At 38.7% G+C, this 24542-nt stretch overlaps 1 protein-coding gene across 4 annotated transcripts in view; it reads right to left on the reverse strand.

The window, feature by feature from the left end:
• Positions 1 to 24542, reverse strand: part of Herc4 (HECT and RLD domain containing E3 ubiquitin protein ligase 4) — a 119936-nt gene that overhangs the window by 1261 nt on the left and 94133 nt on the right. For 2 of the 4 annotated variants that reach the window (XM_004632038.3, XM_023716149.1), the window contains 9 exons: positions 19907 to 19930; positions 17690 to 17788; positions 15829 to 15996; positions 15485 to 15628; positions 13495 to 13661; positions 12691 to 12757; positions 10229 to 10311; positions 4629 to 4812; positions 1334 to 1436 (listed from right to left, as the gene is read on the reverse strand). In XM_004632038.3, the coding sequence (XP_004632095.1) occupies positions 1334 to 1436; positions 4629 to 4812; positions 10229 to 10311; positions 12691 to 12757; positions 13495 to 13661; positions 15485 to 15628; positions 15829 to 15996; positions 17690 to 17788; positions 19907 to 19930 (1039 nt within the window). The remainder of the gene's footprint in view (positions 1 to 1333; positions 1437 to 4628; positions 4813 to 10228; positions 10312 to 12690; positions 12758 to 13494; positions 13662 to 15484; positions 15629 to 15828; positions 15997 to 17689; positions 17789 to 19906; positions 19931 to 24542) is intronic. The other 2 variants (XM_023716151.1, XM_023716150.1) reach the window with 1 other exon arrangement.

The raw sequence follows: 24542 nt of genomic DNA on the forward strand, positions 1-24542 counted from the left end.
AGGCTTTCGGAGTTTGTAGAAAGTAACTTTGAGACACACTATCCATTAACACTTTCTTCTTGAAATGTGCGATCTCAACATTGGCATTGTGAGGTACTCAGGAAATGCTTGACGAATGATTACGATCAAAACATTGGGGTCCTGTCTTTTGGGAGAAGCCATTTAGAACTAGTTGACGACATTCAGTTTTTTTATTCCTTTTTCTATTTTTGAAGAGAAATTTTTAATGGAGAGGCAAAAATCACTAATCTGTCATTCTTGTGATACAGGACAGAATTCAGCCAAGATTCTCAAAAAGAGATTGCCAAAAATATTCTTGGCAACTGCAGTTATAGCTAAGAGAATGTCACTGATTTAGATACATAAAATCCTGACATGAAAATAAATCAAGTTTCAATTAGAATCCAGATTTTTAACACATGAAGAAAAAGATACTAGGTTACAAATGAGGGAAGTAAGACTCAGTTAGTTTTTAAAAAGTTCTATTTTTCTACAAAAATTTCTAAAGTTTAGTGGTCAGGCAAATAGAAACACAAAGACCAAACACAGAAAAGAGCTATCCTCCAAAGATATTCTAGAAGTATACAATCCTACATTATTATAACTAGAATTATAATTTCATTTCTTTCCTTGTTTGGGACAGGGTCTTGTTACATAGTGCAGGCTGGCCTCGAACTCATGGCAATCCTGCTTTTTAGGCTCCTGAGTGCCGGGATTGGCCATGCACCACCACACCTGGCTCCAGTTTGCTTCGTTTCTAAAAACCAATACTATTTTGGAGACAAACTGAATCTAGCCTTTGACATGCACATGCAATTATTTTTTTTCATTTACGTATTTGGTACAGGGTCTCACTAGGCAGCTCAGACTTGTAGTGATCCTCCTGTTTTCAGCCTCCCTGGTGCTGGGATTATAGGTGTGCGCTACAATGCCTGGACTCTGTCAGCATGGCATGTGGGACCAGGAATTGAACCCTGGTCCCTGCGCTTGCCAAAGCAGGTGCTTAGTCTGCTGAACTATCTCACCAGCCCTTGAACACACACAATTATGAACACAGAATAGCTCTTTTAAAAACTAATTGCAAAGCCAGGCATAGTGGCGTGTGCCAGTAATTCCAGGACTCAAGAGGCCGAAGCAGGAGCATCACTGTGACTTTAAGACCAGCTGGGCTACATAGTGAGTTCAAGGCCACTCTGAACTACATAGTGAGACTCAAAAGAACAACAACAAAATCTAATCCATTAAAAATCAATATTCTATGAGAATAAATTTAAATAATTAGACTCTTACCTCATAAAATGGGGACTATCATACTTACATTAGAAATACTTACACAGAAACTGTTTTTTCTTCTCCAGTGGTAGTTCATGAAATACTTCCCAAAAAATTTTTATCGTAGGATGTTCTGCCCAGTATTCCCCTTTGTATTCTGTATTCTAAGAACAACATAACCTTTTATTAGTATTAAGAGATATTGGGCCAGCCAAATAGCTCAGTGGATTAAGCGCCTGCAAGGAGGCACGGGGCGGGGCAGGAGGGGGTTGATCCCCAGGCCTGCTGTGGCAGCCCCGCCCCCGGGGTGTGCTGAGAAGGCATTGTATTGTTTTTTGTTGGTAAGAGAAGGTATATGGGAGGCTTAATCTTTTTTTTTCTGGCAATGCTGAGAATTAACCCAAGGCCTTCACAATGAGCTACATTCCCAGCCAAGTTAACATTTTTTATATTTTTAGATAGGGTTTCACCAAGTTCCCACGCTGGGCTTGCATTTGCATTCCTCCTGTCTAGCCCTGCCCAGTTCTGAGACATAGAGTACAGATCCCACCCCTTTTTTCCCCCTAGACAAAGGATTGAAAGAAAGCAGGGGCTTCACATCAAGCTACTCCTCCTTAGGTCCCCTGTTTATCTTTTATTTTGTCACAGGTCTTGCAAAGTTACAACTTTCAGGCTGGCCTTGAATCCTGGCTCCTCCACTCTCAGCATCCCAGGGCCCTGGGATAATACCAACTACTCCTTAAGACTCGAGTATTTCTACAGCTTTTAGTCAATGCATAGACCCTTGCCTTTAAAAAAAAGTTACACAGAGCTTGGGAGATAGCTCAGCGGTCTAAGCGCCAGCCTGGCAAGAGCGGGGACCCAGGTTTGATCCCTGGTACATAGGCCATACTGGCCCTGAAACCTCAGTTGCGCCCTGCCAGGCACTAAAACCAGGCTTGGTGGCACATCCCTATAATCCCAGCAACAGGGAGGCCGAGCCTGGAGGATCACTACAAGTCTGAGCTGCATAGCAAGACCCCATACCAAATAAATAAATAAATAAATGATTTTTTAAAAAAAATTTTTTAAAAGTCACACAGTACAACATTCCTCTGTCTTTCAGAGACTCTCGGGTGCAGAAGAAATCTTAAGCTCAGGGCCAGTCATAGCCAGCCTGTGGTACACGTGCCACAGTGGGCTGTTTGTATCACTGAAAACTCTGAAATGTTTGCCATGACCATTGAGGCCCAGAATTATTTTCTCTGACCTAAATTTTATTCATTGACTTACCTCTTTTCTGTCAAATTGATTTTTTCTAGTTTACTATGTATATGCTTTTTTTTTTCTTTTGTGTTTTAGTACAGGGGCCAGGGAGATGGCTCAGTGGAATAAGCGCTTCCCTGGCAAGCTCAAGGATCTGAGTTCAATCCCTGGTTCCGCAAAAAAAAAAAAAAAAAAAAAAAGTATGTGTGTATTTTAGTACAGGACCTACAGGGTCTCACTACATAGATCGGACTTGTAGTGATCCTGTTTACAGGCTCACGCCACCATGCCCAGTCTCAATCACATCTCACCCTGGGGACGGGGCTGGCACAGAACACTGGGAATCAAACCCCTGTTGCTGCATGTGCCTAAGCACACGCTTTAATCTGCTGAGTTATTTGGCCAGCCCTCTATATGCTTTGATATCTATATTTCAATTTTGATTTTTCTTTTTTTGAGACAGGGTCTGGCTATGGAGTTCAGACTGGCCTTGAGAGCTCACTTTGTACCCCAGAGTGACCTCAAATTTGTAACAATCTTCCTGCTTCAGCCTTCTAAGTGTATAGATTATGGATTACAGGTGTGCACTACCTTGCCCAATCTCTTTTGAATTCTTTTTTTTACTGTTATTTTAGTGAAATTTGGAGACAGAACCAGAGATAAATGTGTGTTGAATTATAAATCTTAATTTTTTTGAGACAGTGTTGCTGGGTAGTTCAGACTAGCCTGGGATTCACTTTGTACTCAGAGCTCAAACTCACAGCTAAGCTATCTTTTTGCTCCAGCCTCCCATGTGCTCAGGCTACAGGTGTGTGTTACCACATTTAACAGGCCTGGCTAGTTATTGTTAATTTTTAATTTATTTTTTGGTCCTGGGGATTGAACTCAGGACTATGCTTGCCAGGCAGGTGCTTATGCTGCTGACCTATATCCCCAGCACCTAATTATTGTTTAAAATTTAGGTTTTACTTCTTAAATGTATGAGAAATAAAACTGACTTTTTATGGAAGGTGTATGGTTCTCTGAGCTTGAGGCCTATCTACAGAACCATGCAACCACCAGCACCACTCAGGCCCCGAGTTCAGCCTCTAACAATAGCCTCTCATCCTAACCCTGCCACAGTGCTTGTCCCAATACCAAACATGTGCATCGGCTACCATGGAAAGGCAGTCTGGGCTGCTGACCCACTTCTCAGGTCTGGCTTCATGCTAACTGGAGGCCAAACCTAGGGAGCGCTGCTCCTTTTCTTTGCCAATGGGCTGTGTGCAGTGGTCCAGCTGGCTTCGCTCTGCAGCCCCTGTACCACCTCCCATATATAAGGAACACAGGCACAGGCCATGCCGGCCTTATGTCTCCACCATCTGTAGGAACTCAGCTAGTGTGTGACCATGTCTGCTCAATCTTTTTTTGGGGGGAGGGGGGGGGGGGGAAACCAGGGATTGAATTCAGGCTGTTGCACTTGCCAGAGAAGTGCTTATTCCACTGAGCCATCTCCCCGGCCCCTATTGTCTGGAAGACCGTGGCTATGCAAATGCCCTCATTCATGTGTTCTTGTGTGAAGGTAACTCCTGGGGACAGTACCAAGCACATGGTAAGAAACTGTCAGACATCAAACGCAAGAGGCCAGCATAGGAAAATGGATAGCTTGGCCCGATCTTGGTCTATCTATGTTTATTTGAAGAAATAATTACAAATTACTTGGATAGAAAAGCAAAGTTTAAAAAATTCTTCATTTCCCCCCTGAAGACTGGCTGTGGCATTAGTAATGAAGACCATGAGCATTATTTTCCTGCTAGAAACTAATTATAGCAAGAGGGAATAAAGATCTGGAGCTCTACAATGCTTTTTGGGACGGTTCTCCCAGGGCTGAGGTGGGAAAGCCTGCACCTGGGCCGCACTGCAGTGGACAGTGTTTTCTCCATCAACACCAGCCCTGCAGATGTGAGCAAACCACTGGAATCCCACAGTCCACAAATCTAGTCAGGGTGGAGTCAGAAGGGCAATAAATTATGTAAAAATGGAAAACACATTAAAAAATGAGAAGATCTCCACTTAAGACATGTTCTTTGTCCTTTCCACTGGAACAATATCATAGATTTGTTTTTCCCTACCTTTTCCAGTTCCTTCCAATCATAATTTGTGTTTCCAATAACCATGGCTTGTAGTTCATTAGGCTGGAAAAGCAGAAGAACTTTTCCTCCACAGACTTTGTGAAAACCCGCATGGAAAGCGTCAAATAATGAAGCCACTGATTTATTGAATATATAATCCACATATGCATCAACAAACTCCTGCCTAGAAATGAGAAAGAGCACATGCACAATATTTACAAACCACTTGTGGAGAACATATAACAAACCCTAAAACTGTGCAGCTTTGCCTCCTGCCACTTATCCTGAGGCATTATGGGGAAATGTACTATTCTTGCTACACTTAAAGTCAGGTGAATCTCTGAGGCACTCACAGTTCTTCCCAGGCTGTTCCTAACAGAGAAATGTCAGTGAGAATGACACGCCCAGCTACTAACACTTCAAATACCCACAAGTTACCAAAAGCTTCCCTTTCCCAGGCACTTGCCAAGGAGCAGCAACACAGAGCAGCTCTTCTGCATTAGATTCCAAGAAACCTGAACAAAATTTATCTGAAAACAAAAACCCTACAAATGGATACATGGAGCATAATTTCAAAGATGATCACTAAAAATTACATGTGTAGCTTCTCTTCAAATGTGCATACACAGATGTACACAGACACTTCTGACTCTCTTCTGCCTCATATTTACAAAAGAAAAGTTAATTACCTAGTAATTAGAACAATTTTGTTCAATTTGTTTTGGTTTACTGGTCAGGAATACTTTTATGAAACAATTTGGTTCAATAAAAAAGAGAAACAGCTACTAAAAGATTTCAGAATTTTTTACCCTTGTCTTTTAAAAAATGACTGTATAAATGGAAATCAGGTATGTTTAATCACCTACAGACAACCTTCTATCAAGTTACACAAAAGTTCCCAATTCAATTTTTTTTTTTTCCTTTTTTGGCGGAACCAGGGATTGAACTCAGGCCCTTGTGTTTGCCAGGGAAGCGTTTAGTCTATTGAGCCATCCCCCTGACCCTTTCCAAATTGAATTTACATAGAGGCACATACATGGTCAAAGGAGCTGCTGTAAAATATAAAAAATAGGTGAGCTTATGAAAAAAGTAATAGCATTTGCTATGAAGTTCAGATGAGGAAAGACCAATTTTAAAATACATAATTATAAAGTCATTCAATTAGAAAGTTAAATTACTCTATACTAGTTAAGATCCTCAAACACAAGAAATCTTTTATGTGACAACTTACATTTTGTCAAAAATTTTAAAAACACTTCCCAGCTAGACAGTCTGCATGAAATATATTTCTAGGAATTAAGAATTAGAACAACAGAATATTTTAAAAAGCAGAAATAAGTCAAATCATAAATCAAGCACAGTGGCACACACTTGTAAGCAATCTCAGATACTCAGGAGGTTGAGGCAGGAGGATGGAAAGCTCATGAGCAGCCTAGACAACTTAGCAAGATCCTGTCTCAAAAGTAGAAAGGGCTGGGACATGTGCCCATTGCACAGGAAACCCTCAGTTCAGTCCACAGAATACATAAAATAACATAAAATCTAAAATCGTAAGGGCTGGGGAGATGGCTCAGTGGAATAAGTGCTTCCCTGGCAAGCGCAAGGGTATGAGTTCAACCCCTGGTTCTGAAAAAAAACAAAAACAAAAACAGCCTTTTAAACTGCAAGCCTTTATATTGAAGTGGATGCCACTTGAACATATACTCATAAGTGAAATAAACCAGACACACATGTGTAAATATCATATAATCTCCCTAGTATAAGAACTCCAAAGAAGAAATACAAATAGAAAGATATAATACAAGTAAAAGGAAAGCAGGATCTCAAGGACTAATCAAGAGAGGGAAAGGAGATAAGCTAGGAAACATGACAATGTCAAGCCATACAGTTGTGTGTGGAAGATGAGCAAGGCAATGATCCTGAGAATGTTCAGAGGATTCTTTAATCTGGTGGTGGATTCTCACCCTGACTAGCTATATGTACTCATGCCTGTGAACTGAGCTACTGCACTGCAGATGGTAATTTGTAATAGTGGTTTCATGTTTGGAGTGCCTGTCATTGTGGTGTTCTGAGTGTGGGCGGCTTGTCATGACATGCCAGTTGCTGCTGGGATGTCTCTCGGGTGCTTGGATGTTCAGCAGGAGGGGGGTTGTGGGTGAAAGCGAGACAGGAGGGGGAATGTTGTGGGACTGTCCTGCTTCGGGGTTGTATGCGGTGGGATTTTTGGACTTTTGTGCAAACATGAGAAGTGTAGAATTCTTTGTCCTGTTTTTGAAATATAATCTAATTTTTAAATGTTTTTTTATCATATTATGTAGGGACTTAAAGTTCAACATATCAATACTTGATGAAAAATACCTGTTCCTTATTATGCCTAAGATGTTTGAAATGCAGTGAGATAGTGAGGTTAAGCTTGATAGCCTAAATCATTTGATAATAACAATAAGCTTGTCTTCTGGATGGTTAACAACCTAAGTTGCAGACCAAAATTAGAGAAAAAGGAGGGCTACAAGGAAAGCCAACATTGTGGCCCTAAACTTCTAAGGTCAGTTAAGACTCAGGACATATGAGAACTTGTACTGTAACGTCATGTACCTTGGTAGTGTCCCAAATTTTCTGATCAAGAAGATTATGGGGCCAAAGAGGAAAGTGATCGATGACATAGAGTGGGCCTAAGGAGAGTCACATGGGGAGAAGACACTCTCTCAGGCTTTCACAGAGAGCACATTGGCCAAGCAATGGCCGTGACTCATCCACATGGCTGCACTGACAAAGGTTCTACAATCTGAGGTACAGGATCTCAGGATAAATCCTGAGGGCATTTCACTGACCTTCTCAGACCAAAAAGCTACAACTCTTGTTGCATAGGTCCTGCTTTACCTTGGTCTTAACCATCCAGTAGAAAAGTATGAAGACGAAATATAGGAAGTAAAACCATGTTGTTATGTTGAACTGTGGCGGACTCAGGTCAATAATTTCTGACATTGCCAGTTAAACAGAAGACCCAATGCTATTATGGGCTATTGGACTCTTTTAGAATATTTTGCTGAGTTTACACACCTATAATATTCAATAACGGAACTTAGAAAAAATGGGGTATACCGATGAATGTCCATTTTGTATCTGTGTATTCAAAGTGGTTAGGATAGATATATAGTTGCATTCTCTTAATGAACAAAATGATTTGTTCTAATGATGTTTGTAAATAGGATCTCAAGTCCGCATCTTGTACAGCAATTAACCACTAAGAAGAATATATGCAGTGTATTATTTGTTGAAACTGTACTTCCGATTTGATTTGAAACTGTCTCATTGCTGTTTATCAATAAAATTTTGAAAAAAAAAATTAAAAAAAATCATAGTTAGCTATTCAAAAACCACTTTTTTTCAGACAGAGTCTGACCATTGCAGTTCTGGCTGGCTCTGACCCACTACATAGCCTCTCTTGCTCTCTTAACTCACAGTGATCCTCCCGTCTCAGTCTCCTGTGTACTAGAATTACAGGTATGTGCCACATCACCTGGTCTTTCCCACCAATACATTTTGTACTTTTGTTTTTTTGAGACAGAGTCTTTTTATGCAGTTCAGGCTGGTGCTAAACTCACTATGCAACCCAGGCTGGCCTCCAACTTGTGGTGACCCTCCTGTCACATCTCCAGAGTGCTGGGATTATAGGCATGTGCTGCCCTGCTCAGCTTTCACAAAATTTTTTTTAAAGGACAGCAAGGAGGACCTTTTTTTTTTTTATTTTTATTTTTTTTTTTATTAGAGAGAGAGAGAGAGACAGAGAGACAGAGAGACAGAGAGACAGAGACAGAGAGAGTGGTGTGTGTGTGTGTGTGGCCAGCTCAGCCCACCAGGGGGCGGGCTGGCTGGCATGTGGTGCTGGGGGATTGAACCGTGGTCCCTGTGCTTCGCTGAACTTGTTCTAAGTAGGTGCTTTAGACCACTGAGCCATCTCTCCAGCCCCCCCCTTTTTTTTTAAATCACTATTTTAACAATAGCTTTACTTTGATCAAAGTAACACACTAGTTTAAAACATCAACTGTTACAAGAGTAATAATTCTAAGAGCCAACATTTACTGGACATGTCCATGTGCTAGGTCTTGGCACACTTTACCATTCTGTTCTGCGAAAAGGAAGCTGAAGCAATGGGACACCAACTAATTTACCTAAAGCTTCTATACAGCAGAATCAGGATTATAGTCATTTTTGTTGGGTCCCTGGTGACACTCACTAAATCAGCTCTGTCTGCAGAATTAGAACAAAATAGGAAGAACAGGCCAGCTCTGTCCTCTGTTCCTCTGCCAGACATTCCTGCCCCTTAAAGCCAGCACTTAGTTAACCTTCAAGCTTTGACTAACATAACTCTTTATTTATTCCTTGATTTCTGGTTTTTAATGGCTAAAGATCTGAAAACTCACTGGGAAAGGTGAGGATTTTTACCTTTGTTTAATTACTCCACACTCACTTTCCCCTATACACTCATTATATTAATATATAACTATTTTTGGTTCAATATTCAGTTAACCTTTTCATGCTTATAGATACCATTCTTAAGTTGTATTCTGATTATCTTTTTCTTAAAATGAATTTTCTCCTGCAGTTCCTCTACCACTCTAACAGATACATTTATTTCTCTTTCACTCAATGGATGAGCACAGCACTGGTTGCTTTTCCTCGCAGACCCTTCCATGTCCTTGTCTATCCTAGCTTGCCAGCTCTTTCTACTACACAGCTGTTTTTTTTTAATGAATTTAGGACAGGGTCCGCAGGGTGCACATGGTCTCACTACATAGATTGGACTCAGTGATCCTGTTTTCAGCCTCCCAAATGCTGGGATTACAGGCACGTACCACCCCAGTCTCAGTCACCACCTCAGCATGCCCCAAGGGCGGGGCTTGCACGGCACACCTGTGATCGAACCCTTGCCCCTGAGCTCTGCCAAAGCAGGCACTTTAGTCCGCTGGCTGGTCCTGCTATTGCATCTTTAGGAGGAATCCTCTTGGCCTCTCTCCTACACAGAATCCTGTACCTTCCTCATTTTTGACTTAATTCTTTGCTTTTGGCAGAACACAGGCCCCTTAAGAAGAGACTTCAGAAGTAAATTCTCAGATATTAAGCTATGTACAACCTCAGATTGATGGTGCAGGTACAGGAGTCTAAGTTAAAATGGTTTTTTTCCACATTTCTTCTAATGTTGTTCTTTACAAATCTGATGTTACCCTGATTCCTAATCCTTTGTTTGTTCTTCAGTCCATTTTATAATGCTTTTCTGTTTTGTAAGTTAGCACAATTTTCTAGTTCTCAAAAATGTGTTTGCTGTCACTTTGTTGTTTTACGAACTTTTCATCCTTTTTGATGATTTAAAAGGACTTCAAGAGCAAAGGCAGGGCGGGGGAAATGGCTCAGTAGGATAAACACTTCCCTGGCAAGCACAAGGGTCTGAGTTCAATCCCCGGTTCCACAAAAGAAAAGAGCAAAGGCAATTTATTTCCTCACTAAAAATTTGAAGACTAAGTTTTACGCGAGTGACAATTCAGGGCTATGACCGAGAAAACCGCCTAAGTCTCACCATTCCCACTGCCTGCCAAACTCACCGGTTCTGCCTGTTCACAGCTGTGTCTGCACCGTTCAGAACCAGCTCCTTCACTTCTGTCGCACCAAAGTTTTCAACTGTGATCTATTAATTTAAATTTTAAAAAAAGTCAGACTCAAATTTAAGAGATTAACAGTCTTTTTCCTTTCTCTTGTTAAAGATAAAAACTAATAAAATTGGGACAAAACTCTGCCATTACAAGCTTCCTTATAAATTCTGCTTAAAGTCACAAAGAATTATTTATTTATATATATTTAGTATAAGGCCTACAGGGTCTCACTACACAGCTTGGACTCATAGTGTTCCTCCCGTTTTCAGCCTCCCAAGCACTGGGATTACAGGTAAACACCACCACGCCCAGTCTCAGCACACCCAGGGGCAGGGCCAGCACAGCACACTGGGGATCAAACCCCAGTCCCTGCGCCTGCCTAAGCAGGAGCTTTAGTCTGCTGAGCTTTCTGGCCATCTCTTATTATTTATTTTATTTTTTATGTATTTAGTACAGGGTCTACAGGGTCTCAGTACATAGATCAGATTTGCAGTAATCCTCCTGTAACTAAGAATTGTCATCCGCTGAGTTTAGTATCCTACCCAGACAGACTATAAATTACCAAATGTGTGTTTAGTTAGGCATAGGAAAAATGACTTTCTGTGCAGAAAACCTGAGAACAGGTTAAGGTTTTCTAGAGGATGCTTTCCTTAATGAATGATCACAGCCAACTGTCAGTATTCTCCTATACTCCCCTATCTGCCTTGCATGCCTGCCTAATCACAGGCTGTTTAATTATGCATTAATCTGGTTTATAAAGGTGGTCAGTTATTTTGATATTTACATTTTTCCTATGAGTTCTAAAAAAAAGTACACCCTTTTGCTATTCCTTTTTGCAACTACTGTGGATGTCAGATAGGTAAGAGGTGAATACTTTCTCTGAAGTTTATTATCTGGTAAAAGAGGAGACATGAGGTGTAAGCAACTTATCCACTAAATAATACTGTACATGGCAGGGATTCAAGCAGAATTCCACAAGACTGCACAGGAAAGAAAACTTAATTTCAATTAGAAAAAGTATCGAAAACCTTAAGGGGTCATCTATGGAGACCACTGTAAGTGCCACTTATACAGCACCTCCAAAATAGATCTGATTCTCAAGACTGGGAGATGAGCAATATTTTAGCCCAAGCAAATCTGTTTACCAAAAGAATAAAATATGAGCTTAAATGTCAAGTCCTGAAAAATGGAAGGTGGCAGCTCTAAAGTGTGCAGAAGGACAGTGTGGTGGGAGGCAGGGAAAGGTGGGTGAAGCCAGACAAGCTCTGCTGCCCATGCTACACTTTATTCCACAAGCAACAAAAAGCATAACTCATTCTGAGAAAGAAATGGCACAAAAAAGAAATTCTTGAATGTAGATGGTTATTAGTGATTATTAAGTTAAAAAACTGCTTAGAATTCAACTTGGATCAAGGCAAGACTTGAAGACACTTTAAATACACGAGTGAATCAGCTGAAAAGAAAAACCAAAATTTAACAGCAAACAGAAACACTTCCAACAGAGATATTTCTTGGAAAAAATGTCATGAAACTTTGTATAATCCTGAAACCTACTAAATATTCTTACATACCACATGCCAATAAAAAACATTACACTTTTGTGAGAGGGCAACTAGGAGAGAGTAAATTGTGTAACAACAGAATATGCTATTTTTTGTCAATACTGACAACAAACATTGAGAATTTTTGGAAGGAAAGCAAACAAATATGAAAATAAAAAATGTTTATAGAAAGAAAAAGACCTGCAAGCTTTGCTGTTTTCCTGAGTCTCATCTATTCAAAGTGTCTGCTCCCATGGCAGCTTTTCACCACCCCCTTGTTCAACTGCTACGTGGACTATTTCTGTTAGACCTCATCTGGAAGCAGCTTTGCATGGGACTAGATCAGGCATTCAACATCCCTTTCACTGTCTGAATATAAGATTAACAATTTCCTTCCTAAATAATAACTGGAATATATTTGTATTATGCTAAGTTATACAACAGTAAGATAAAATAGGCAAGATGAGCAATAGTTTGAAGTAAAAAAGGACTGGGAGAAATAACTTCTAAGCAGTAAGTTAGTTAGTTCATTAGTAAAACTTGTGTTATAATAAGCTTTTATTTCTATAAACATTCCTACCACTGCAAGATCAAACACGAAAATGTGAATAGCATTTAGCACATTAATAAAGCATATATGCGCTGAAGCCACAGGGGCATAAATGCTCACTGACAGGTAGTTTTCAATTTCCTCGCCTATAAACCAGGAACAGCACTAACCTCATAGGATTGTTGAAAGTGCATAATGCACGTACTGGAACTACCACATAGTAAATGCTCAATGAATGTTAGCTAAAGGGGTTAATAATTCCACCTATCAAAATAATGAAAAAGCAAGAAAGCAAAGCAGAGTAATAGGTCTTTTAATCTTACCGTAAAATTTAGACAAAATGTTTCCTCTATATCATCTTCTGGATAATCTAGTAATTGTTGCATGCTTCTGCAAAATAATGTAATATTTCTTTAAGGTAAAACGTTGAGCATTTTGATTTTTTGTTTATAAGTAAGTACACATTGCTCATTCCCTGTTGATAAACTGTTCCATTACTACCTTAGTATTTGCCTCACAATACTGGGTGCACAAGGGCAAGTATATGAAAAAATCGGAAGGAAGAAATTTTTCTGTCTTTTAAATAAAAAGGCTGTGTATCATTCCCCTCCCCATCTCCCCACCTCTCTTTCTGAGACAGGGACTCATAGTGCAGGTCAGGGTGGCTTTGGGCTCTCTGTAGCCCAGGCTGACCTCAAACTCACAATTCTCCTGCCTCAGCCTCCTGAGTGCTGGTATTACATGGGTATACCACCATACCTGGCTCTTAATTAATTTCTAACATTTGTTCTTATGTATAATTTTCATTATACTTTATATAATAAAAAAATCTTCTTACATATTCAAACATGGAATGAATATAATCTGAAGTCCAAGTATGCCCTTTAAACACTCTCAGAAAACTTTACCTCCTAAAACCACTAAAAGCTGAGCTCTGAAGATAAAAATCCAGAGTGCTATTAAAATACATTACTCTTTCAAGAGAAAATTCTGATCTCAGTAAGGCCTTCTAGTTATTTCAGAAATTTATGAGAAGTAACAAAACATTATTCCTAGAAGGAAAGCATTCTGTACATTGCCTATTTCTTGCCTCTTAAACTCTATCTTCAATACTTTTTATAACTGACCTCCCAACATCAGGCATTAATTCTTTTAAATCATCCAGGGATGGTTTCTTTTTCAGCAGTTTTTTATATAAGGCCAAGGGAAAATGCAGATCCACAATAGTAAAATTATAAATTGCTAATCCACAGATAACACCAATTAAGTGGAATAAATCACTATCTTCAAATGTCTGAAAAACAGAAGAGAAAATAAGTTAGACCCATCTTACAAGTTAAAACATTGAATTTTTTTTCTTTTTGTCTTCTGAGACAGTGTCTCACTATGCAGATCAGGCTGACCTTCAGCCCACTACGTAGCCCAGACTAGTCTTGAACTCAGAATGATCCTCCCGAGTGCTGGGATTACAGGCACGTGCCACCATGTCCACACAAATATTTTTCTGATTACAGAGCCTATGCTAAAGCAAACAACAAACCTATGCTCACAGTAGGAAAATTTGAAAATACAGGAAAAAAAAAACCCTACTCTTATACTACCTCTGTAATATAACATCACTGTATTTTTTTCATTTCTACTCAATATATTTTCTAGCTGAAACACACACACAAAGACACATGCCTTCACCAGGAATATAAGCATTTCCATGTCACTAAATATTAAATTAGGGCTGGGGACGAACACCACCGAGTGATAGGCACTTGCCTAGCATGAGTAATACTTTGGAATCAAATCCCAGCACTACAAAACACAAAACAACAGTAAAGGTAAAGGATTATTTAATACATATTAATAACATGAAAACTTTTCATGTATTTCTATTTTAAGATGAGAAAAATTAAATGCTGTTATTTAAACTATCTCATTTTTCTTGTCATTAAATATTCTTTCTAGAACATGTTTTTTAATGGCTGAACATTATATGAAGGTGTATTTGTTAAGTTAGCTATTTCACTTTAATTGGATAGATAAAAACATTATAATATATTCTCCCCCACTTTTTTTTTTTTTTTTTTTTTTTGAGGAACTGGGGGTTGACCTCAGGCCCTTGCGCTTGCCAGGCAAGTGCTTATTCCACTAAGCCGTCCCCCCGGCCCCTCTCCCCCACTTTTAAAGGATAACATATATCCATTTTTAAGGATTCTGTGAACATGATGGTTTGGAAAATAAATTCTTTAACTAGAGTTAGCCACTACTGAGTTTCATACATTTACTATGAGAACTAAGTGAGCTGAAATACATAAGATGCTGATAGTGTTGTTTCTGAAGCACACAATAAAGGCTCACTGGATATTTTCCCAATTCGTTTTATTCAAAGGAACCTGGGCAGCCTGGGCTGGAGCTTGCGCTTAGCATGTGTGAAGCTCGCGAGTTGTGCAGAAGGGGTCTGGCTATACTGTGTAGACCTAAGGGTTCAACTTATGCTTCCACCCCAGCCTCCCGGCTCCTGGGCCACAGGAAGCAGACCACAGCAATGTTCTGGATATTGTTTCAGAGTCTGAAAAAACAGACTCTGCTTTTTATAGAGGGAAAAAACATGCTTTATACAGAGGAGTTCCTCAGTTGAAAGGTAGACAAGCACAGTGATATCTGTTTCAGTTCATACTGCCAATTATGGTCCAGCCAGTGTCTTTCTTGCCAAAATTTTTTGTTTCTGATGTAAACACACCATGCACATAACAAAAACAATGTTCATGTAGAGATTTTGGCCTACAGACTAAAGTTTGCTGACTTCTTACCTATAATGAGTCATCAATGATCTCTAATGATAATCTAATGCTCCACAGAAGAAAAGCTAACCTAGTAATTATTCAATTCCCAAAATAAATTAAGCAGAAGGAAAAGTCAACAGCATTTTGGGCTAACTGTCCCCTCATGTATTTTGTTCTTCCGAAATGTGTGGTAAAGCCTCAGTGTTCTAGACAACTCTAAGTCTAAACAATCTTTGAACAAAAACTGTACTTTAAAATTCCAGTAATAACTCTTAATAAAAACTTTCTGAGTTAAGTGGTCTACGCAAAGGTTTACAAAGAAGTTGAAGGACGGACGTTTTACCTTATCAGAAAACCAAATAAGCCTGGAATCTTCATAATATCTAAACATGCCGTACTTAGGGTCCAGTAACTCCCTCATGATGAGCAGGAAAAATTCTTTGCGAACCCCACCTGCATCCACAGCATCTTCTCCAACAAATATAACCTAAAATAGCACAATGCAAATACTGAGTAGACTGTAAAAAATAAAGTAAGCTCCAGAGGCCCTAATGAATGCTCAGCAACTCAGGAGTTTTAAAATTACATAATTTTATTTCTTAAGCATCAAAGATACAATAGATACAAATAAGAAAACTTAAGTTTCTAATAAAGGGCCCAATTACGTACAAGAAAATAACAAATTACCTTGAGTGGTTTTTTGTAATCTATGTTCTTTGTTTTCCTAAGGACTTCCATTGCATCTCCTACAATATTTTCTCTACGCACCACTAGAATTAAGCAGGGATTCACAGATTCAATCACTGGGAGAAAAAGAGAGGAGACATTCTGTCTGTGGGCCTGGTCAATAGCCATCTAGAAAATAAGAGATTAAAGTTTTAATAGTAATGTTATAAAGACCCATCAGTGATAGTATAATTTTAGAATTCATTTCTTTACTACCGAATTTAGATGTCACAGTAACACACGCACGCACACATGCACACTTGTGAGACAAGGTTTTGCTATGTAGCCCATGCTAGCTTCAAACTCGCAGCAGCCTCTGAAGTGTTAGGATTACAGGCATGCACCACCATACCTGATTTAACACAGTATTTTATCTAGTTTGGCCTAAGAACTTAGTAACAGAACATAAAGAGTATCTTTAAAATCTTTTTGTATTATTGTATAACTCCTAACATTATTAAGGTAAGTAAACACAGAACTGTAATACTGGTAAATCTGAGAACTGTCTTTTTCCTAAAAAGTAGTAACAGATAGTGATGGAGAACAAGAAAGAAAATAGCACAAAAGAAACTTTTAAAAAGAATGAGGAACCATCCAGCTGAGGACTACGTTACAAAAATTCATTAGTAAACTGTGTGGTCAGCGTATGTACTTTTACCACTTACAGTATGCTTTGCCTCCAAAGGCATTTCCCGTGTTTTGTTTTAAAAGGAAATATATTAAAACTACAGATCACTAACATCATTTTAACAAAGACTTAAAAAACTGGATTAGTAGTTGTCAGTACACAAGAACCTTACAAAACTATTATTTCCTCTGATGAAAACAGAAACAAACACATCCTCGAAATTCTCTCTAGTGTTTATTAAGATTTTTAGAAGGGGCCAGGTGCAGTGGTGCAGTGACTCCAGCACTTGGGAGGCGGAGCTAGGAGGATGGGACTGAGTTCAGGACCAGTCTACACTGCACAGCAAGGCCCATCTCAGACATAACAAGGTATTCGGAAGGATTTCAAGCACCAGATGTATTTACCTGAACTGATGAAAAAAGTAAATCAAAATCTGGGAGTTATAAATTTTCAAAGCATTTTTATGATACTAAATGTTCAAAATTTCTGTCTTTTTCTTAGAATATCACCTACACAGTCAGATAGTCTATACTTGAAAATAAGCAGCTCAAGGTCTTTCCTATTTTCAAAATCAAATGATAAGCTACTCTAACCCTTCAAAGTCATAATGTGAATAAAAAGGTTAAACTCTCATGAATGAAAAAAAAAGTTGAACATTAAAAGAAGAGGAAAGTAGGGAGAAAGGCAGCAGATGAGAGGAATGACCAACCTGAGAAAATATCTGATTACTGAAACTTTCCTTAAGGAAATTTCACATCCTCTTCTTAACAAGTGATCAAGTGCTTCATAGTTTAAGATCATCTCACCTCTAGAAACTTTCATCTTTTACCAAGTAAACAGGGGACATAGAATGAAGCAAGATTGTGAAACAACCTAACATTTTACCAACTAAAGTAGTAAAACTGTTGATAAAGACTACATATTTATACAGGCAAAGAAGCTTATATCATTTAAAAACATAAAATGGTTAAAAGGTTAAATTTTTTCATTTGTAGCCTCTTTTGCAAGCAGTCCTCATAAGTATATACATGTCACATCAGCAGTCTTCATGGCCCCTCACAGTACTTTATAAATGACAGCCTGCAATGTCATAATGTACCCAGATTAAAAATTACAGGCAATTTTTAAACACTTTTTAAAACTTCACAATTTTAAAAATACTCTCAAATCAGATTAGTACCATACAAATTTTACCTGCATCTGTAAAACTGCATCCGTTTGTAACAAAGTAGTTTTTGCTTGGGCATCAAATACAAATGGGTATGTACAGATTGTAACAGGGATATCTGCCAACTGGGAATAGAAAATTAATTATTAGTAAAAGCTGATTTATAATATATTTATTGTGAGTGTTTTGTCATTTCTTGTAAAGATGATCACATTCTTGGCTTCACTTGATGGTTCAGGAATTATATATGCAAAACACGTGTTGCTTATTTACGAATATAAAATTTTTATTGATAATCAGATGAGGTAGTGGAATAAACCTAATTTCTAATTTTATAAGGGAACCATATAATTGAAAGTCTATAAAATTATACACAAGTATCTTTTTTTTTTTTTTTTTTTGTGGCCATCTCAGCCCACCCTGGGGGTGGGGATGGAGTGGCATGTGGTGCCGGGGATTGAACCGCGGTCCCTGAGCACTTGCCTAAGCAGATGCTTTAGACTACTGAGCAATCTCGCTGGCTCCCACAAGTATCTTTTGCTTAGCACATATTAACTCCCAAGTCTCATCCTATAACTTTGGGTTTCTGTGTTAAACAGAGTATCCAGTCCTTACTATACTAGTGACTGAGGGGCAAAATAAGAAGCCTAAGAATTACTGCATTTAACAACATTCACAATAAGCAGTAAAACACAGACTTAAGCACTGGTAGTCACACACTCCTGGACTTAGTGAATGACTATTCCTACCACCTACATAAGATGAAAAATCCCAAAGCTCTGGACAACAGTTATTCCAACTTAGAACTGCTATAGGGAAAAGTAACTTTATTTTCAGTCATTTATAATGTCTGTGTTTCTATACATCACTGCATCGTTTAGCCTCTGTTTTGCCCTACACTGAAACATCTGTGGTTTAAATATTAAGTTCTGACCAGCTTTCTCTAAGCTGTCTTTTTTTTTTCTGTGCTAAGATTTCCAATTTTTTTAAACTATTATGAAAATACAGTGTTTAGCTCTTTTCCATCCTGCCTTGTTTTGAACTACTTCAAATGGTTTTTAACTTCAGCCAGCAAAAACAATCTGAAAATGATAAACTACTATCAATTCTGTTGTCAATAGATAAAACAATGTTTAATTATAAGTACCCTATAGTACTTTGCCACTAATCAGTGTTTTTCATGTGTTCCTAGGTACTGGTCATACACAGTCATTTCATTTCTCTGAATCTCAGAAAGACTTACATGTTTCTAAAGTTCCCATTGGCTTCACAAATCAATGTTATCTTTTCTTCTGGATGCTTAGGGTCACAAGTGCATTAGATAAATATTTTACCACTGCACTATATAAGACAGCCCTATGTCTTCAGTTAAAAACTACCTCAAATGTTTCATTGCTTCTAGTTCTGGGGAGAAAATAGCACTGACAAAAAGCAAAGCAAAGCAAAACAAAATCTAATGTCTGTAACAGATAAAAGAATGTAACATTAAAAAAATATGAAGCACTATCAAGCATTACAAGGACAGTTTAGGTTTACTGCTTACATCACAGCACTGCAACAGTGCATGAAGCACAGTAAGAAAGATGATCATACTGAAAGTTAATTTTGTTCCTATTTTTGAAATCAATTATTAGTTTAAAAATAAAGGCCATTTTGCTTATTTAATATAGTTCTTGGTTAAGTATTTGTCAAATAAAGTTTGCTTTTTGATTTTTTTTTGAAATTTTTATTTTAAAAAATTTATTTATTGGATATAGGGTCTCACTACACAGTTCAGACTCCTAGTGATCCTCCTGTCTTAGGCTCCGCAGCGCTGGGATTACAGGTGTGCACCACCACACCTAGCTAGGCATGCAGTACTGGGGACTGAACTTGGGTTCTTGAGCTTGCCAGGCAGGCACTTAGACTGCTAAGCTATCTCCCCAGCCCTGCTTTTTGATATTATAGGTCACATTACATTTTAAACTGGAAGACAAGAACTGAAACTATTTTAAAGTAAACCTTGAAAAGCATCATATAGATACGTTAACTAAAACAGTTCTAATTTTCTTCAAAATATTTCTCTGAAATGATACACAGGGTGATCTTTACACACCCAAAACACACATGCACACACACACACCCCAGCATGCTTGCATTCCCTCACTCTCTCTTCAAGAAAGAGAGAAATCTTTAACTCTGATTACACAGGAAAAAACAATGCATCTTATTCTGAACATGGAACTTTACCACACCGAACTCACCTCAGTTAATCCATGGCTGACATCCTAAAACCGCAGTGCAGAGCGCAACAATAATGAGGAAAGAGTAATGTTAGTGTCCAAACTCCACTGTATCTATTCAAAGTAGCATTCCATATATTTTTCTATGGCTGAATACTGAATTAAAGAGGTAGAAAACACATCCATACAACAGAATTTACCCCTCCCACATGCATCTTATATGTCTATAAATGTAACACTGTTTCAGGTACCTTGTAAGCATAAAATTATCAAGACTTGGACATAAAAGTTTTCAGGAACTAAATATCGCCATTTGCAGAATTAGGTAGAATAGGAAAATTAATCCTAAACCTGATGTGATCTTGAAAAAATTGTATGGATCGGTCTCTTTACCTAAAATGGAGAAATATCTCAGTCTGTAAGACTTAGGTAACCTTGACAAAGTTGAAAGTGCTAAGTATTTTAAAATGCTACACATAAACAAAATGACGGTAAATAAGCCATACGTTGTTTTTATTTGACAGTAATAACCAGTAATATGACAGTAGCACATTTTTAAAAAGCTGACCAGGACATAAAGATTGGTAAGTACAAGAGAAAAGGTCTATTTATGAAGGAAAATAGAAATTATTATTTTTTTTAAATTTTTTTAATTAATTAATTAATTTATTTGAGAGAGAGAGAGAGAGAGAGAGAGAGTGTGTGTGTGGTGTGTGGCCAGCTCATCCCACCAGGGGGCGGGGCTGGCTGGCATGTGGTGCTGGGGGATTGAACCGCGGTCCCTGATGCTTTGCTAAGCTTGTTCTAAGTAGGTGCTTTAGACCACTGAGCCATCTCTCCAGCCCCGAAAATAGAAATTATAATAATGAAAATCTATCACTTCACTGAAGAAGCTTATACACATTTTTTGGGATTTGGTTTTTTTGAAACAAGGTTTTGTTATATAATTCAGAGGGGCCTTCAACTCACAACAATCTTCCTACCTCAGCTTCCTGAGTGCTGGGATTACAGGTGTGCATCTGACATGGAGTTAAAAACATTCTGTGATAATGCACATGTCCTATGGCTGCACTGTCTAATCTATTAGCTCCCTCTCTCTGGGGAGCGAACACAGCACCTCTGCACTGAGCTACATTTCCTGCCAAACTGCCCAAACCGGGCTGGAATTTGAGATCCTTTTCTGACTTGCACAATATTTCCATACATATTCAGGGTTTATATTCATGAAAATGCAGCACTAGAACTCAAAGACACGTTACTAACTTTGTGGCTAGCTCTTCAGTAGTGAATTAATTTTATTCACAGGGAGGACACTGCCCTTGCTAACTGCAAGCAAGGGAAACACAAGCAAACCTGACTGTGGAAATCCTATTCTGAGACTTTTTTTTTTTTTTGTGGAACCGGGGATTGAACTCAGACCCTTGCACTTGCCAGGGAAGCGTGAATTCCACTGAGCCATCTCCCCAGCCCCTCTGAGACAATTATTGATAAGAGCTTCATTCAGGGTGAGGATACAGATCAGTGGTAGAATATTACTAAACATGCCTGGCTCCAGAAGGGGGAAGACAGGAATAAGGAGGAGTATAAAAGTTTTTAAAAATTACATATACCAAATTATTACTAAACAAGTAAACATATAAAAGACTTTTAAAGCAGGTTGCAGTGGCTAAAACCTGTAATTTCTATTACTTGAGAAAGCTGGGGTAGGAGGATCTCAAGTTTGAAGCTAGGCCAGGCAACTGAGACCCTGCCTCAAAATAAAATTAAAAGGTCCTAGGGATATAGTTCAGTGTAAAGGCCCTGGATTCAACCTCGAGTGATAAAAATAAATACATAAATAGCTTTTTGATTATACTAATTGGAAGGATATTTTAGAAGGTTTTTTTTTTTTTTTTGGTGCCGAATGACCTCAGGGCAGGTTTGGCTGGCTTGAGTTATGGGGATCGAACCACAGCAACCTGAGCCTGACTGCTTTATTGAAGCAGCCACTTAAAGAGCTAAGCTAAGGGGCAGGGCCCCAAATTTTTATTTTTATTTTTATTTTTTTTCCTTCAGAACTAGGGATTGAACTCAGGTCCTTGCGCTTGCCAGGGAAGCACTTATTCCACTGAGTCATCTCCCCATGGAAGGATATTTTAAAGGAACATTTATAATCCTTTAATAGTGTACCTATGGGGCTTTAAAAAAAAAAACTGTGCACATATATGTCTAGCCCCCTGCATTATTGGTATCTCTCTCATAGAACATTTAAAAAGTCCTATTTCTATGAAGCTAATTTGAGACACAAAGAAATACCTAAAGGAGTTTATATTATGGGAGATGGACTTACACAATATAATGAAACACTAATATGTATGTGCTATTGTTTTAATCAAAATACGTAACTGGATAAAGGTGCTTTATGTGCCATCACTGCTAGGGAATTGTGTGGCTAAGCAAAGCTACAGCAAACATGGCCTGACTGTACCAAAAATTTGCAGACTACAAGAAATATGGAAAATAATGGGATATGTGAAAATGTGAGACAAGGGACTACTAGACATCAAAGTAAAATTATTCATCTATTAGAAAATACCAGAGCAGATGGCTCAGTAGAACAAGTGCTTCCTTGGCAAGCACAAGGGCCTAAATTCAATCCTCAGTTCCGCAAAAAAAAAAAAAAAAAGAAAATACCAGATTAAGATTAATAGAAATTTCAATTCTGAAGATTAAAGATTACAGAGAAAGACTCCAAAAAATTTTAAAGTGTGCTCTGAAAGTGAGGAAGGGGGCAGTATGGTGGCACACACCTCTAATCTCGTCATTCACATGTCATCCCAGCACTCAAGAGGCTGAGGCACGAGCACTGCAAGTTCAAGGCCATACTAGGCCACATGAGGAAACTCTGTGGGAAGGGAAGGAGGAAAGAGAAAAGGGAGGGGAATAAGACTCAGAGGAAAGAAAAAAAGAAAAGAGAAGCAGGAATGAATGTAGCTCATATTTAATTTCCCAAGTATTATTTCAAGGACAATGTAAAGGGAAAAACAAAGTGAAGGGTAGAGACAGTACAATAAAAACATGAGGTCAGTTCAGGGTGTGTGTAACAGTGTGAGTTACATACACCTACATTCAAGGCACTAACCGATGATACCATTTTATGGGTCTGGAAAAAGGCATGCCTCATATTCTGGTACTTGGGGCTGAAATGCCAAAGGCCTGATGGGAACTCCTCGGTCTAACTGGGCTCTACTGACCCCTTAGCAGAGAACTCCACGCCACCTGGCAGTACACTTGCTTACTTACTACAGACTACCCTGGGTATCGCTTAGATAGGTGCCTTTGCAACTAGTCGATCCTCGTTATTGCATAAATTTGATGAAACTTATTTTTATTATTTCCTGTTATATTATCTTATAAAATTAACAAAAAATGTTATTTTTGGTCATCCTGTTTTTATAGAACAAAATAGATGTAATACGTACCTTATTATATTTTAGCTTCAATTTATTACTATGGCACAATATTAAACCATGGCTAATACCATACTGATTTTTTTTTGGCGGAACCGGGGATTAAACTCAGGCCCTTGCGCTTGCCAGGGAAGCACTTATTCCACTGAGCCATCTCCCCAGCCCCACTGATTTAAGACTGTAACAGGAAGGGCTGGCCAGATAGCTCAGCAGACTAACCCAGGTGTACTGTGCCAGCCCTGCCGCTAGGGGACGCTGGGATGGCAACTGAGATCGGACATGGTGGCACATGCCTATAATCCCTGGGTTTGGGAGGCTGAAAAACAGAAGGATCGTTACAAGTCTGATCTATGTAGTGAGACCCTGTAGACCCTGTACTAAATACATATTAAAAAACCCCGAAAGAATGTAACAGGACTATTCTGAAAAGGTATAAAGAAGGGATATTGAAGTTATTAAAATAATTCAATTAAAAGGCAGTTTTACAGCCAAAGTGTATATTAAAAATACATGAATATAATTTGGTACTGTATGGCATAAGGAAAGAAAATGCTACTAGAATCAGGCCAAGAACCTGAAGATGGATCCCTGCATTTTTTTTTTTTTTAAAATGTATTTCATGATCCTCCTGTTTTCAGCCTCTCAGCGCTGGGATTACAGGCATGTGCCACCACATACAGTGTTGGTGGTCAGCTTGGCGTGGGGCTAGCATGGCATGTGGTACCAGCGATTGAACCCGGGTGCTTGCGCTTGCCAGGGAGGTGCTTAGACCACCAAGCTATCTCCCTGGCCCAAAGCTTTTTTAAAGGATGAACTTTTTGAGAATTACTACAGCTGCACAACAGTACAACTGTACTTTAGTCAACATCTTATTTTGTTAAATGGTGAAAGAAGGAACTTCTTCACTACTGATGTAACCTCCCAAAGCCGGCTGCTGCCGGCACATAAGGCTCCACGTGCTGGCGAGCGTGCTGTACTGCTAGCTGAGCAGCTGTCCCCAGGTGGCACAGAGCAATGCAATTCCATAGTACAACACAGTAACGATTTAGACACAGCACAACAGTTAAGATTTGTGACTTACAAATGTATATGTAACATCAAGGAATACAACACTCTTGCCACTTTATGTTATTTTGACTAGTACTCATTTGTAGCTGACATATGTCTCAAAAGGCAGGTGTAATAGTTTCTTAAAAAAATCAAGTTTT

This window comes from Octodon degus, unplaced genomic scaffold (assembly GCF_000260255.1).
Source record: "Octodon degus isolate 3935 unplaced genomic scaffold, OctDeg1.0 scaffold00046, whole genome shotgun sequence".
NCBI lineage: Eukaryota > Metazoa > Chordata > Mammalia > Rodentia > Octodontidae > Octodon > Octodon degus.